Here is a 16,944-nt window from a genome sequence, read left to right as displayed (position 1 = left end):
CAGACAAAGGTCTGATCTCCAAAATATACAAAGAACTCAAGAAACTAGGCACTAAAACTCTAATTAACCCAATTAAAAAATGGGGTACTGAACTTAACAGAGAATTCACAACAGATGAACTTCGAATGGCCAGAAGACACGTAAGGTCATGCTCAACCTCCCTAGTGATCAGGGAAATGCAAATCAAAACCACTTTGAGATACCATCTTACACCTGTCAGAATAGCTAAAGTCAAAAACACCAATGATAGCCTATGCTGGAGAGGATGTGGGGTGAGGGGAACACTCATCCATTGTTGGTGGGAATGCAAACTCGTGCAGCTACTGTGGAAATCAGTGTGGCGGTTTCTCAGGAAACTGGGAGTCAACCTCCCTCAGGACCCAGCAATACCACTCTTGGGAATATACCCTAAAGATTTCCTAACATACTACAAAAGCATTTGTTCAACTATGTTCATAGCTGCACTATTTGTAATAGCCAGATCATGGAAACAACCTAGGTGCCCCTCAATAGAAGAATGGTTAAAAAAGGTGTGGAACATATATACATTAGAGTTTTACTCGGCGGTAAAAAACAATGACATCTTGAATTTTGCATGCAAATGGATGGAAATAGAAAACGCTTTACTGAGTGAGGTAAGCCAGACCCAAAAAGAGGAACACGGTATGTATTCACTCATAAGTGGATTCTAACCATAATTAAAGGTCTTTGAGCCTATTATTCGTGATCCTAGAGAAGCTAAATAAGAAGATGAACCTGATGAAGATTATTTAGCTATCCACCAGGAGGTAGGAAATATACATGAGTCCCAGGTAACCTCGGGTGCATGGTGGGGTGGGAGGGTCGATGGAGGGGGAGAGGACTAGAGAGAAGGGAGTAGGGGAGGAACGGGGAAAGCTTGGTGGCCGGGGATGGGGGGGGGAGGGAGGTAGGATGAATATGGGATCAGTGAACAATATATTTCAACTAAGGGAGCCATTTTAGGGTTTACAGGAGACTTGATTATATATGGGATCCCAGGTCCAAGGAGAAATCCCCCAGATTGCTCTCTGGACAGAGGAGAGGGTGCCTGAATCGGCCGTTGCCCATGACCATACTGCATACTGATGTATATTTTGCTTATCACCATAGATCCTTCCTCTGGCGAAGGACGGCTATGCAGTCGGAGGCCCACATTGGAGCACCGGATTGAGCGCCCCGAGGTCCGGAGGGGGAGCGGAAGGAGGAGGAACATGAAAAACGAAATCAGTAAGGCGAGGGATGCTATCACCCACTGATACAAGGGAACGTATCTGATGAGAGTTTACCAGGGCCAGCCGGACTGGGACTGAACGAGGACGTGCTCTAGCCAGATTCTCGGAATTTGGCCGGATTCTCTGACTGTGGCTGGCCCGGGGTCTTTCTGAAAAGCCATTGACTATGACACTGGGACCTGTTTCCTCTGCATATGCTGGATTTTGGGGATCCAGTCTGTTTGGACGCTCGCCTTCCTGGACCTGGAGGGAGGGGGAGGGAGCTGGAGCTTCCCACAGGGCAGGAAACCCTGACTGCCCTGGGGGACGGAGGGGAAGGAGGGGGGAGTGGGGGGAGTGGGAGGGTGTTGGGAGAGGGGGAGGAAATGGAAACTTTTATAATTTAATAAAATTTACTAAAAAAATAAAAAATAAAAAAAGAAGATTCTTTAATTGAAAGATGTAAACATATTTATTTTCTATTTGTATGTGACTCATATATAGAGAATTATTATAATTTTTCATGAGAATAGGAAATATCTTACATTAAATATCACAGTTGCATTTATATGAGCAATGTAGATGAAAATGACAAGAGGAACTCAGACTCACTACCTGGCTGGGTGCTTACCTCTGTTGCAAAGTATAATGACTGGAATATGGTAGTTCTTTTTAGTAGAACTATTAGTTCTAATTTCACCAATAATTTTGAAAGAAACAAAAGGGAAGAAAACAAACACCCCAAAGAGGAGACAACACTGGAGAAAGGGAACTTTGTGAAGTAGCATTTGGAAGGACTAAAGCTGAGAGGCAGAGGGCTAATGTAAAGACCCAAGAGAAAGCTCCCATAGTCATCTCTGTCATCCCCTGAATGTGCATTAGTGAGACCATGTCATAATGGCGATCTTTTGGGATTGCCATTGTCAAGTCTTCATAAAAGCAGGTGGCTTGAGTTTAGTCACTATAACTTCCCTTCCTGAAGAGCTATAGTAAGTAGTTTGGTAAGATAGAATAGCAAATTAGTATATATTATGTGCCCTACAGAACAGAAGTTTATTTATCTACACATGGTCTTCTTTCTGTGCTCAACGACCTATGTCCTAATTCTCATTCATATGGACACATTTTAATTACTTACTGTTTTGAAAGGTACATCTTGAAGTGCAGTCATGTGTAAAGTATTAAGTAAGAGTATAAAACTTTAGCACATAAACTATGAGGCAGACACACAGCCCACCAGAGTGACCTTTTGACCTTTCTAGAATCACTTTTGCACAAAGCCATTTTCTGCTTGATGACATTTTCTCCAGGCCATCACTGACTGTGATTTATGTCATTGGTTGTGACGTTGCCTCCCCTTTACCTAAAGTTAAATCGGGTCATCTTGTGTCATCAGTCTCATTTCCTCTGCTGACACTCAGGATGCTGTGTCCACCTTCTCTCTGTTGCTGCTGCTGACACACTGTGGACAGAAATTCAGAGTTTCGGTGGTACTTTACTACATGGGAAGGAGAACAGCATCCATAGAAAGAGAAGGTTAGAGACTATTCACAGACAGAGCTGAGTTGGGGTGAGAGGCAATGAAGGAGTCTCAAGAGCTTTTCTGGTTCTGAACAAAATGAGTTCCATTCTTCCCTAAATACAGAATTGTATAACATGATGGGTCGGCTAGTTTGGGGTATCTGTCCCACCCAGTACCCCACAGCCAGCAAATCCTAAAGAAAATCAATCACACAGAGATCTCTATAAGTTATAAAGCTGATTGGCCCATTAGGTCAGGCTACTTATTAGTTCTTATAACTTATGTTACCCCATTATTCTTATCTACGTTAGCCACACGGCTCAGTACCTTTCTCAGCTGGGCAGCTTACATCTTTCCTCTCTGGTGGTCTGGGCAGAACTGGCAGAGGGAACTTCCTAGAATACTCCCAGTCTCTTTGCTCCACCTCTACTTCCTCTCTGGCTTTCCTGCCTATACTGCCTGCCTGGCCAATCAGCGTTTTTTTAAAATATGATTGACAGAATACAGACAATTCTCCCACACCAGAATTGTTTCTTGTTTTAAAAAATTATTTTTGGTTTTGACTGTAAGTAGGCGATATCTAATTCCATCAATAGATATTCAAAATCCAGTGGGTATTAATCTTTTATAAACGTACTGGAAAGATACATGTCTTTTATTGACAACAGGTAATAGGACAGGACCAGTGAAACTGGGGTTGCTGACTCCAGTCACACATTCGGATTCATGACTCTAAAATGTAATCTTAGATCAGGTTTAGACAGGTATTTGTCCATCATTAGGTAGAACTGGAGCAGAAAGTTTATATCTGATATAGTCACAACATAGAAAATACTTAGTTATGAGAACAACACTTTGGACCAAGATGGTGACACCCACGGAAATAGTTTACCCAATTGAATGGGAGCTCACCAACTCCAGGCAGACTGGGAAGGATCAATCGTAGGACCAAACTAGTCCCTCTGAATGAGGTTGACAGTTGTATGACTGGGGCATAATGAGGGGTCACTGGCAGTGGCACCAGGATTTATCCCTACTGCTTGTGCTGGCTTTTTGGGAACCTATTCTCTTTGGATGTATACTTTGGCCAGCCTAGCTATAGTAGGGAGGGCCTTGGACTTTTCGCAAAGCAATGTGTCTTACCTTCTCCAAGGAGTGGATGGGGGTGGGTAGAGGGGTAAGTGGAGGGAATAGGAGGAGGGGAAGGAGCGGGGACTTGAATTGGTATGTGTAATGAAAAAATAGTTTGTTTTGTTTTTTTAAAAAGTAAAAAATCCCAACAGTTTGAAAGAATATAATAACTTAACAATATAAATTACGTTAAGAATATTGAATTTCCCTCTCTAGTTCCACCCTTGAGCTTTTAATTTAAATTTGCTGCTAATGTCTGAATGATCAAGAAGCAGAGAGAGTTGATTTGATAAGTTTTCTTATAGATGAGGTTTGGTATAAATATCATATTACTTCTAAATCGTGAATACTGGTATCTATATATCATAGAGATAATCATAAATACCTGCTATATATACATATATTTATAAACAAAACATTTAAATCAAAATATGAGCATTAACAAAAACTCCTAAATATTCAGACATGTGCTAATATAAATTTCAAATTACCAGTAAACTACAAACTCATGCTTTATATCTAGGATATAATAGTAATTTTTGGCAACAATTTTTAAATATTTATTGCTATAATTCATTATAGAAGAGCTGAGAAAGTTGGAAGGTCTGTCTTTCTATGTCTCTACTTCTTTTCTTATATTAATAGTACAAGAAAGAAACAAACACTATGATCATTTTGGTACCTATGCAAGAATAATAAAACTGCAAAAATATCAATAATTTAAGAATAAAAACTACGTTCTTGGCAAAATGTGTGAAAATGAAGGTTTCAGTAAATTATAAGGAATAAGCAAATAAAATCAAAAGCTACATGCATATATGTATGTGTGCATAAATTTTTGTATAAATCTTAAATTTGTTATAAAGGAAGTTCAATGATACTCCTGTGACTGGGGTTTTCATGGGTTCATCCGGCTCTTCTCTGCTGTAATCATATCAACTACTGGGAGCTTTGGTATTGAAGCCTTGTTCTTTTAAGCTTCTGTAGATTTGTGTTAAATTGCTTTTCCGCTGTTTTAAACTTATGACCTTTAAATCACCCTTGATCATCTCAGCACAACTTACCCCTTTTTTGAAAAATTCCTTGTCTCCCTCAGTGTTAGTAAAGTCATTCTATGTAACCCCCTTTCTATATCATTCTGGAAATTGAATTGTATTTTTAAATTTAATTGTATATTTTTTTTTAGTAATTTTATTAAATTATAAAAAGTTTCCATTTACGCCCCTCCTCCCAACGCCCTCCCACTCCCCCCCTCCCTCTCCTCCTCCCTCTTTGTCCCCAAGGGAAGTCAGGGTCTCCTGCCCTGTGGGAAGTCCACTCACTGAGACAGCAAGGCTGATCTAATGGGAGCTTACCAAGGCCAGCTGGACTGGAACTGATGGAACATGTGATCAAACTGCACTCTCTGAACATGGCTGACAATAAGAGGTGACTGAGAAGCCAAGGACAATGGCACTGGATTTTGATTGTACTGCATGTACTGTTTTTGTGATAGCCTAGTCTGTTTGGAAGCTCACCTTCCTTGACTTGGTTGGAGTGGGAGGACCATGGACTTTCAACAAGGTAGGGAACTCTGACTGCTCTTTGGACTTGAGAGGGAGGAGGAAGGAAGTGTGCGGGGAGGGGGAGGGAAATGGGAGGAAATGGAAATTTTTAATAAATAATAAAAAATAAAAAATTTCAATATACAATTTTTTAAAGATTTAGCAATATAGCACATTGACATCAAGGAAACTCCACGGGGTGTGGGTACTATATTTAGTCAGCCACAAATTCTGAATGATAGAAAGAACAAATCATGGCTTTTTAGAGAACAGGATTGCAGGAAAGCTATGCACTAAAGGATCAGACAGCAGATAATCTAGTCTAGAAAGGACATAAGAAAGAGAGTCCAGCCATGGGCAATCACAAATCAAGCTTCTTATTAGAGAATCATACTGGAGTTTGAATGGATCATCTGATCCTTAGCTCACATGACTGGTAAGAATGTAGATCTGTGAATCTGTTGATCACTGCAGTGAAGCCTGAGAGTTACTGTTGTATGTCTGAAATCCACACAGCATCCTCCTGCCTGCTGGTTTAAAACCAACACGTTGCCAAGTGTTAACACCTGTACTGTTCCCATGATAAAGTGGTTTTCCAGTTTTATGTCACTGTGGAGTCACCCTCTGATGATACAGCAACAAGGGTAGTATGGTCTGGCCTGGTACCAAAGAGTGAGATAATCTAGCCAGCCCTTAGAATTCACACCTCAATGTGGCTAAGGAGCTCTGATGTTCAAAGTAGGAAAATGGCTCCTATTAACACAGGCTGGTGGATATCAGACTGTCATTCAATAAAGACACAGGAACAACATAAGCCAGAGGAAATATCAGAGTTCACACTGTCAACTGAACTCCCTCCATATGTGTAGGTGGAAGTCTGCAATTACTGAGGACAAGGAGATCCCTTTCTGCTAACCCTCAACTTCTTTTTTATTTTTAAAGTTGTTTCAAATTATCTCCAGTACATTTATTAAAGTATGTATTATTCATTACTTGAGAATATCTTACCTGCATAGAATGTGTTTTCATAAAATCCATATCACTTACTCACCACTTCTTTTTCCCTTTTCCTTCCTGACACTTTCTCCGCCTATATTCAAGTGCATTCTCTGTAAATCCCCAAAGAGGGCGCTCTGCACTACTAGAGCATACATGGGAGTGAAGCCTTCTGCTGGAGAATGGGAATCCTCTCAGTGACCATACCCTGAAAAAACTGATTTTCCTACCCCGAGCAGCTACAAACTGCCAATGGCTCCTTACGCAGGAGAAGTATTCATGATCCTCTCTCCCATTAATGTCAGGAGTTTATATTCATTTCCTGATGGTCCTGTGCAGTCAGTTCATGTGTGCCATGGCCATGCCATTGAATGAACAAACAATTTCAACCCAATCATGCACTATCTCTACTCTTAGAAAATTTTACCCTCTCTTCTGAGTTTTGAGGGGAAAGAGTAAATGACAAATGTGTCTCATGTAGATCTGGGCACTCCATAATCTCTCATTATCTGGTTGGTGACAACTTACAGTTTTCTGTATTAAACACCATCTGTTGGAAAATGAAGCTTCCCTGAGAATGTATGAGGGAAGTATGCAGTGAAATTCCCATTTAAAGGTAAGAATTGAGCAGGTAGGCAAAATATTTGTCCATTTAGCTTAGTAATATTATTAGGCTCTATTAGGAACAATGACATAATTAACCACAGTTATTTAGGTCAATGGGGCATGGTATATTCCTCGTGGAACTGAACTTAAATCTGAAAAGAACGTTGTGGGTTACTCCCATAATATTAATGCCAGTATAAAGATATATCATCAGTGGACATATCTTGTTCTGCCTGACATAATTGTAGGTTTCAGGGATTGTTGGTATGCTAGACAGGTTATTTATTACGTTTTTTATTAATGTGTAGAAAACTTTTTATGAATGTGGATGCTAGCAGGTATGAATGAAATTTCTATATTAGCCACAGCTTAATTACTGCATGTCCTGTGACTCAGTTATGTGTTGCTCTCATTAAACAGGTCCTGTCATCAAATTCTGGAGGGTAACCAAGAACAAAGGAAATAGCTGGTAATGTTTGTGTGCGTAGGGACAAATATTTACAAACAACTTAAGACACTTAACTCATACCTAGCACTTGTCCTTTTGCTTAATATTTCATGATCTTTGGGAGGGGTATTCTCCCCCAGTTATATAGTAACCCCATTTAAATGCTTCATATGTATGTATATGTATTTTGAAGTTTCTATAGTAGTACAGTTCCATAAGCTTTCTCCAAGGTCTTAGAGTTAGTTATTCCTTCACACACTCCCTCTAAGCTGCTCTCCCATGACTTGCTACTTAACCCTTCATGCTCCAGTATTTCCGTCCCCCTCTTCACACCACATGTGTTCTATTTCCCTGTTAGTGAAATCCCCTCTCCTTCGAACCTTAGTAGTTTCCTGGCTAATATGTGTAGTCCAGTTAAGTAGAGACACCTGAAGATTCAAAGCTAGCATCTGCATATGAGAGAAAGCATTTGACTTTGTCTTATTGTGTCTGGGTTACCTCATACAGAGTGGTAATTCCAGCTCCATCCGTTACATGCAGTTTCCATAATTCTATTTGTTTGTTGCCAAATAAAATTTAGTTGTTTACATGTACCACAGTTAAAATATCCATTTATCAGTTAATTGACATTGAGGCTGCACTCATTTCAAGGCTATTGTGAATAGAGCAACAATGAACAGAGACGATCAAGAATTTTGACAGTAGGATACACAGTCATTTATACATATGCCCAGGAATGATAGACATAGAGAATTGTGTAGATATCTTTCCACACTTTTAGAAATCCTCCACACTAATTTTCATAGGGCTTACCATTTTTTAATCCCATTCACTCACATATATTCCAGTATTTGATGTACTTTATATTCATGGGAAATATAAAATATCATAGAAGATTTGATTTGTATTTCAGTAATTGCTAAACAACTTGGAGCATATTTATTTTCTTTCTCAGTCACTAAACTGAATTCTCAGTTTAGGTCCATGTGTTTTAAATTGGATTCTTTGTGTTATCAATAGTTAAGTCAATGTTTGTTGATAAGACATTGGGACCACTAGTTCCTATTGTCCCAACTTCTCTGGTTGTGGATCAAGTGAGAACTTTTGAGATACAGTGTTGAAACCATTCAGCACTGACATGTGAGTGAATGGGTTATTTAGAGAGTTTTAGCCTGTGCATGAGGCAGTTTCTCTTTTCCTATTGGGCACTCATCTCACGGAAAGGGATGCTGCTCCTTTGTGATTTGGGACATTTCCCTCTGACAAATTTCTCAGACTTCATGGCAAATCCAGGAAACTTATGCTTCTCTCTGCCTTACTTCCTCTCCCTCCAAACATGTTCTTTGCTTACTCCTTGAGCTTGCTTTGCATACTTTCATGTGCCTAATCTGATCTTTTTTCCTTCTCAAATTTAGAGTTTTCTTTAATACTAGTTGTCTCATTGCAAATGGATTTTCATGAGGATTGTTCAATAGACAAAGATGGCACTCTGAAATTCCAAATGCCCCCAAATTGTAACAATTTTTTACACTTCACAAGCATATGATCCCAAAGTCCCTTAATTCCAAAATCTTTCTGCTTTTTATTCTCAAAATCTCTTACATCTGTGTTTTCTTTGTTCCCTGCTCTTGCCACCTCATGGATTCTTCTCTCCTCTCTGCTGTTCTTGTCTTTTCCTCTGATCACTGAAACAGTTTTACAGAGATTCAAATATCTTTGCACTACACAAAATAAAAAAACTGTTTTATTCTGATGTATTCGATACAGAATTTGAACTGGCTCTGGGTTTTAGCCCCTCCCTCCAGACCTGAGTATGCTGCTTAAAAGTTTCATTCAAATCTGTCCTGTGTCAAATTTGCTACCTGAATCTATAACAAGGACGAGAGCAAAAATGTAAAAGACACTGTATGTTTAAAAATATCTAAAAAATATTTTTGCAATAGGGTTTATGGCTGCTAATCTACTCTCCTCTCTTATAGGCATAAAACTTTTGATAAGTATTTATCTTAAGATTTGGATGACTATTTTCTATGGGATTTGTAGCTATGGATTTGTAAATTCATTGAGTATAGTTTAAAAATCTGAAAATCTGAAACAAAAAGTCAGGTTAAATATCGGAACAGAAAGACTTTGTAGTAAAACTTGAAGTCTGGGATTGTGATGCCTCCAGATGTTCTTTTATTGTAAAGGATTGTTTTGGTTATCTTGGGTGTTTTGCTTTTCCATATGAAGTTGAGTCCTGTTTTTCTAGGTCTATGAAGAATTTTTCTGAGATAATTTTGGGCATTGCGTTGAATCTGTAGATTGCTTTTGGTAAGACTGCCATTTTTACTATGTTAATTCTGCCTACCCAAGAACATGGAAGATTTTTCTACTTTTTGGTGCTTTTTTCAATTTCTTTCTTCAAAGATTTAGAGTTCTTTTCATACAACTATTCCACTTGCTTGGTTAGAGTTTCTCTGAGATATGTTCTGCTATTTGTAGCTATTGTGAAGGGTGTTGTTCTCTGTTTTCTTCCCCAGTCCATTTAACATCTGTGCACAGGAGGGCTACTGATTCTTTGAGTTACTCTTGTATACTGCTACATTAATGAAAGTGTTTATGAGTTATAGAAGTTTCTTGGTAGAATTTTTGGGATTGCTTATGTAAACTATCATATCATCAGCGAACGGTGAGAGTTTGACTTCCTCTTTTCTGATTTGTACCCCTTGATCTCCTTTTGGTGTCTTATTGCTCTAGCTAGGACCTCAAGAATTATATTGAATAGAAAGGGAGAGAGTGGACAACCTTGTCTTGTTCCCGATTTCAATGTATTCACTGGGAGTTTCTCTCCATTTAGTTTGAAGTTGGCTGTTGGCTTGCTCTATATTGTGTTTATTATGTTTAGGTATGTTTCTTGTATCCCTGCTGTCTCCAAGACCTTTATCATGAAGTGATGTTGTATTTTGTCGAAAGCTTTTTTGGCATTAGATGAGATGATCCTGTGGTTTTTATTTTTTAGTTAGTTTATATGGTGGATTACATTGACAGATTTTCTTATGTTGAACCATCCCTGCATCTCTGGGATGTAGCCAACTTGATCATGGTGGATGATGGTTCTGATGTGTTCTTGGATTCAATTTGCCAGTATTTTATTTAGTATTTTTGCATCAATGTTCATGAGTGATATTGGTCTATAATTCTTCTTAGTAATGTCTTTCTATAGTTTAACTATCAGGGTAATTGTAGTCTCATAAAAAGAGTTTGACATTGTTTCTTCTCTTTCTATTGTGTGGAATAATTTGAATCGTATTGGTATTGGTTCTTCTTTGACAGTCTTGTAGAGTTCTGAGCTGAAATCAAATTCTATTACAGAGCTATAGTACTGAAAGCAACCTGATACTGGCATAAGCACAGACAGGAGGAACAATGGAACATAATAGAAGACCCAGATATTAATCAACACACCTTTGAACACTTGATTTTGACAAAGAAGCAAGAAATATAAAATGTCAAAAGAAAGCATATTTAACAAGTGGTGCTGGCATAGCTGGATATCAACATGTAGAAGAATGAAAATAGACCCATATCTATCACCATGCACAAAACTCAGGTCCAAATGGATTAAAGACCTCAACATAAGGCCAGCCATACTGAACCTCATAGAAGAGAAAGTGGGAAGTACACTTGAAAGCATTGGAACAGGAGACCACTTCTGAAATATAACCCAAGAAGCACAGACACTGAGAGATGCAAGTAATGAAACCTCTTGAAACTGAAAATCTTATGTAAAGCAAAGGATACAGTCAACAAGAAAAAACAACAGCTTACAGAATGGGAAAAGATCTTCACTAACACCACATCAGACAGAGATCTGATTTCCAAAATGTACAAAGATCTCAAGAAATAGATCATCAAAAGAACACATAATCCAACAAAAAAAATGGAGTACAGGCTTAAACAGAGAACTCTCAACACGTTAGAGGAGTCTAAAATGAGTGAAAGACACTTAAGGAAATGCTCAACATCCTTAGTCATAAGAGGAATGCAAATCAAAACAGCTCTGATATTTCATCTTACAACTGTAAAAATGGCCAAGATCAAAAACACTGAAGACAACTTCTACAGGAGGGGTTGTGTGGAAAGGGAAACACTTCCACATTGCTGGTGGGAATGCAGGTGGTACAGTCCCTTTGAATGTCAGTGTGGTGATTTCTCATACTATTAAGAAACACCCTTCCCCCATACCCAGTCATACCACTATGGGTATATATCCAAAGGATGCTCAACCATGTCATGAGGACATGTGCTCAGCTATGTTCATAGCAAAATTTTTGTCATAGCCAGAACCTGGAAACAAACTAAATGCTCCTCAACTGAAGAATGCATAATGAAAACATGATGCATTTACACAATGGAGTACTACACAGCAGAAAAATAACAACATCTTGAATTTTGCAGGAAAATGAATGAATCTAGAAAACATTATTTTGAGTGAAGTAACCCAGACACAGACAGACAATTATCATATATACTCACTCATAGGTGGTTTTTAAACACAATGCAAAGAAAACCAGCCTACAAATCACAATCCCAGAGAAGTTAGACAACAATGAAGATGCTAAGAGAGATTTAAATAGATCTAATGTACATGGGAAGTAGAAAAAGACAAGATCTCCTAAGTAAATTGGGAGCATGGGAACCTTGGGTTAGGTTTGAAGGGAGAGGGGAAAGGCAGTAAGGGGAGCCAACTAAAATGTAAAACTGAATAAAAATCAATAAAAAACTGAAAAAAGAAATACTTGAGAGTTAAAAAATATAGAATATGCTTATTTGTGTTTTGAATTCTACTCTTGTTTAGAAAAAGATATGACACAGCATAATTCACATATCATTTGATTTAATTCGTTTGTGGAGGAAAGAACTTGATAACAGCAAAAGTTTGAAGATGATTTATGATTGCTAAGGTTCTAATAGCCTATTTATGATAAAAGAAACTTATTTAGATATATATGTCAGAACACTTTTGCCATTGCTGTGTCCAACACTAGGCATCTAGACAATATAGATAAGAACAATGTGTATTTAATGAATAAGTTACGTTAGATAAAGTTTAGAAATTCCTAAATTCTATCCAGACTAGCAGAAACTGACTCAAAGATACATGCATACCCTTCTTGTATTTGATAACTTTGTTAATCTTTAGCTATTTGAATAAAACATGTCATATAGGAAACAGATATTCTGTAAAGTTACACTATGAATGATCATGACGTCATGTTCCCAGACGTTCTGTGAACTATAGTCTTCAAGATTTTGATACCAAAGAGTCTTTTTTTCCCCTTTGGTTTTTCAAAGCAGGGTTTCTCTGTGTAGCTTTGTTACCTCTCCTGAAACTAGCTCGTGTAGACCATGCTGACCTCGAACTCAGAGATCGAACTGCCTCTGCCTCCTTCGTGCTGGGATTAAAATCATGTATCACCACTTCCCAGCAAGGGGCTTCAATTAAATCTTCATTTCAAAATTATAAGGCTCCCCCGCCAGCCATCCCAGCTTCCATCCAGAGGGCCTTCGGAGTGGTGAGTTGATTCTGGCCCGCGGCAGGGGCCCGGCCAGGAAACCCTGACTGCCCTGGGGGACGAAGAGGGAGGAGGAGGGGGATTGGGGGGAGTAGGAGGGTGTTGGGAGGGGGGGCGGAAATGGAAACTTTTATAATTTAATAAAATTTACTTAAAAAAAAAGAAAGAAAAAAAACAAAACAAAACAAAACAAAAAAAAAAAAACAAAATTATAAGGCTCACCTAACAGGGATGAAACTGTAAAATTCTATTCTTACAAAAGCTACCAACTTGTAAACTGTAGAAGATAATTAAGACATGCAAACTAATGGTCAGTCACTTCATAAATGATCGTCTTCTTTACCATGCTCAGAGCCTTGTTTTGGTTATGCGTACAAATGTATTTCATTTACAGAGGGACAAGCTTTGGCCTTCTGCTTGTGCTATTAATGGTAAGTCTGAAGCAAGAAACTAGAAAGAAATAAAGTTTGTTCAAAATCAGATATAGTTAATAAATTAGATGGTGTCCCTCAACCCCCCTAGAGAGATCTGCTGAACATGGCAGTTAAGGTACTTAATAAAAAGACTTTACCTTATAAACAAAAATGCCAGCTTCCGGAATCTGTAGTTGAGGCTATCCACAAATACAATGAAACATGCAGACTCCACCTGGATATTACCTCAGTTGTGTTAATGCCGAAAACTGGGTCAAGAGCTGGCACATGTCTCACCCACCACCTGGTCCCTTTACAAACTGTGAACACTGTAGTGTTGAATGCCCCTCTCTGCCTTGGCAAGATAGGTCAGTTTCCTCAAGTTCCTCCTCCACAAAAACATTTCTGAAATCTCAAGAGTCCAGTGGTTGAAGGCTGATGCTGTCCTGTGTGGCAACCAAAGTCCAATGGTGTCTCATGTGGCATCTGAAGATGATAATCTCTGCTCCCAACAAAGACACTGAAATCATATGAAGATCTCAGCTGGTTGCCCCAGTATCAAGTAAGTCTGTGTCATTTTACCTGATAGAGAGGCAATTTCGATTATACTTCCTGCTCACATTTATCCTTCTCAGATCTCTGATAGTGTTGACAGCAAGTTTCAACTTTATAATTTTAGCATCAGCAAGCAGTCCGACCCAGCTCCTCCCAACAAGGCTGCACTTGCATGGTCAGTCTATGTCATATACATAAGGCAGGTTTTGTTGTATCGTACAACAAACAGATAGTCTGCTGAAAAAAGCAGACTCACAGACAGGGTTACCTTACTGACAAACCTAACACTGAAAAAGATAATCTCATACCGGTTCAATCGAAAATCAAACTGAAACTATCATGTTATTACTAGAAACAAATATACTTTTTACTATTCTTATATTTTAAAGAACCTTCTTTTGAATTACAGCTCCTATAAGTCAATCATATCAGACTCATGGTAAAAGATTGGATGGAAATAAGTTTGAAGTTGATGTTACTTTTGAGAGTTAGAAAAATGATTTAATGTAGGTAGACGCAAGTTGCAAAGGTCTATGATCTAAGATATATGAAAATGAAACTTAAAGATTTCTAACATACAGAGTTTTATCATATTAATCAGTGGAGTTCTGATAAGCTATTAATCTAGCCTTGGTGAAGTACTACCTACTATTTTCATAGTCAATGCACAAAATTTTTAATTTTCTTTTATTGTTTTCTAAACAATACATTAAATTGCATCTCATTGTGCCACATACTTATCTGACATACATATATAAATCTGTACAGAGGTAACAGGGAAAGAGTGTTCATATTTGTATCCCCCTTTGAATCACCAAACTTTTGATATGGCTCTAAATCACGAGTCTACATCACTATTTATAGACACTGGCTAACTGCTTCTTCTACAATGAGGTTTCAGTACAGATTACAGAGAGTGGAGATGTTAATATATCTAAGTCTTTCATTTTTATCTGTAAACTAAAACAAATTAATGTAAGATTCAGTGAGTTGTGACTTCAATTCAACTATGCTACATCAGGCAGACTCCAGATAAGAACTGATGTCAGTTAAAGTTAAAGCTTTCCTGTCCACTGCCTCGCCTCTTGGTCTTGGAACTCCTTCCATCTCCTGAAGTAGTAGGCTACTGACCTGTAGCCCGACCATCCAGTGAAAGCATTCCTAAGAGTACTATAAGTGCCAAATAAATCTAGCACCTAGCAATTTTTCTTCACATATTCCATAACACCACAAGTGCTAGGCATATGCACCTGGATGTTTGTTTCCTTCTTACACAGCAATGAATAGGTTGAACATTTGAGGAGAAACTTCTTAGTATAGGATCATCCAAATGTGTAATTGATGCTCAAATGAATAAAGGTACTGCTTATAGCAACAATAGAAACATACAGCAGGAATCACTAAAATGCAAGGCCAAATAACTACGGCACAATATGATAACTAACCAAAAATGAACTCAAAAACATTCAGAAAGGTCAAATGTCAGATTGCTAGTTCAAAAAGTAAAAAGATGGATGACCTAAAAGAAGATATAAACAAGCAAGTGAATTCAACTTGGCATTGAGACAAATACAACACAGTACAGGAGCACAATGGCTGAGGGGTGAGTAAAAAACTCATGGATAACAAAGACTCAGTACCAAAAAGTCAAATCCTAAAAAGAAATTGAGATTCTGGGTTAGGAGAAGAAGCAATAGAAATGTTCTAAATAAAAAGATCAAGAAACTGCCAATAAAAACTCAGAGGAAAGTGACTCCAGCAGCACTGACTAAGCAGAAAACAGAATATCAAGCATAAAGGATGTGATTCTCAGACACTGCATTAAAATGTCAAGGAGAATTAAATAAGTAATAAACATGATCACAATGTCCAAATCTGAGATACTTAAACAAACAAATACAAGGACATATAAGATAAAAATGGTAAGGTGGGCACTAAAGATATGGGGATTTAGCAGAAACTTTTCAAGTCTGTAGAAAGAAACAAACATTCAAACAACACATTTAGATTCCTAAAAGATATATGAACAGGGTGCAACCTCTCCTGATACATTAAAGACAATCTGTGAAAATAATATAAGCCTTACCATGAACTCAAAGTATGAACAGACACAAACGTTGTTGATTTCCCTATTTGATCTCTGTTTGACTAGAGAAATAAAGAAGAGGAGAGTAAAGATCTCTAGAAGCATAATGAATGTGGAAAGTTGGCAACTGAGTTTCACATTTCTGTGCATACAGTTCATTATTCTTAAAAGAATTATATGTGCACAGATGAGCATGCACTGTATCCAGTTAGAACCTCCTTATCACAGTGGCACAAGTACTTACATTAAGTGTTCAGATTGTGGATTCTGTTTTGTCTCAAAAAATATCTGGATTTCCTTGGGTCCATCTTTTGTGAAGTAAATGGGGATAAATGCACCTAGGATTATGTCAGCCTTCATGTATGTGGCGGGCTTCCCATACTCCAAACACTTCTGATTAGTTATTCTCATTAATGCAAACATAGATTGCAGGAGTAGGAAGAGGCAAAGCAAAGGATGAGACATATCAGCATCTGCACCACACAGAGACAATGCCCTGCAACTAGGCTGATCCATAAAGGTTATTGGCTTTGTTCATGGAACAGGTTTAGACCTTGACAGTGTCAGAGAAGACTCTGTTAGCTACAGCTTGTTCCTGATGTTGCATAGTCTATGGTTCTTATGCCAGACAAGGACACAGATAGAAGAAAGTCCATAAAACCGAGGGTGAGAGTATTGACATTCTCCTCTAACTAATCAGAGTGACAATAAATGCACTGGCTTTTGTTGCTTTTCACTCTCATACATGTGCTCTGGGGATCTCATTGCCCTTGGCCTCTGCACCTGCATCTTCTATGCTGGGGAAAAACATGTTTGTTTTGTTCCTTAGTCCCCTACCTCTATGATTTCATAA

The 16,944-nt window shown here is 38.2% G+C and overlaps 1 protein-coding gene across 1 annotated transcript in view; it reads right to left on the bottom strand.

The window, feature by feature from the left end:
- LOC148123062 (vomeronasal type-2 receptor 26-like) overlaps positions 1 to 16,556 on the bottom strand; it is an 84,622-nt gene extending 68,066 nt beyond the window's left edge. Inside the window, exon 1 of the mRNA XM_087897992.1 lies at positions 16,336 to 16,556. Coding sequence (XP_087754118.1) covers positions 16,336 to 16,556 — 221 coding nt within the window. The remainder of the gene's footprint in view (positions 1 to 16,335) is intronic.
- Between the last annotated feature and the right edge of the window lie 388 nt (positions 16,557 to 16,944).

Source organism: Myodes glareolus, chromosome 2 (assembly GCF_982192425.1).
Source record: "Myodes glareolus chromosome 2, mMyoGla1.1, whole genome shotgun sequence".
Lineage (NCBI taxonomy): Eukaryota > Metazoa > Chordata > Mammalia > Rodentia > Cricetidae > Myodes > Myodes glareolus.
The sequence above is the reverse complement of the archived record's forward strand: the minus strand, read 5'-3'. Positions and strand labels throughout refer to the sequence as shown.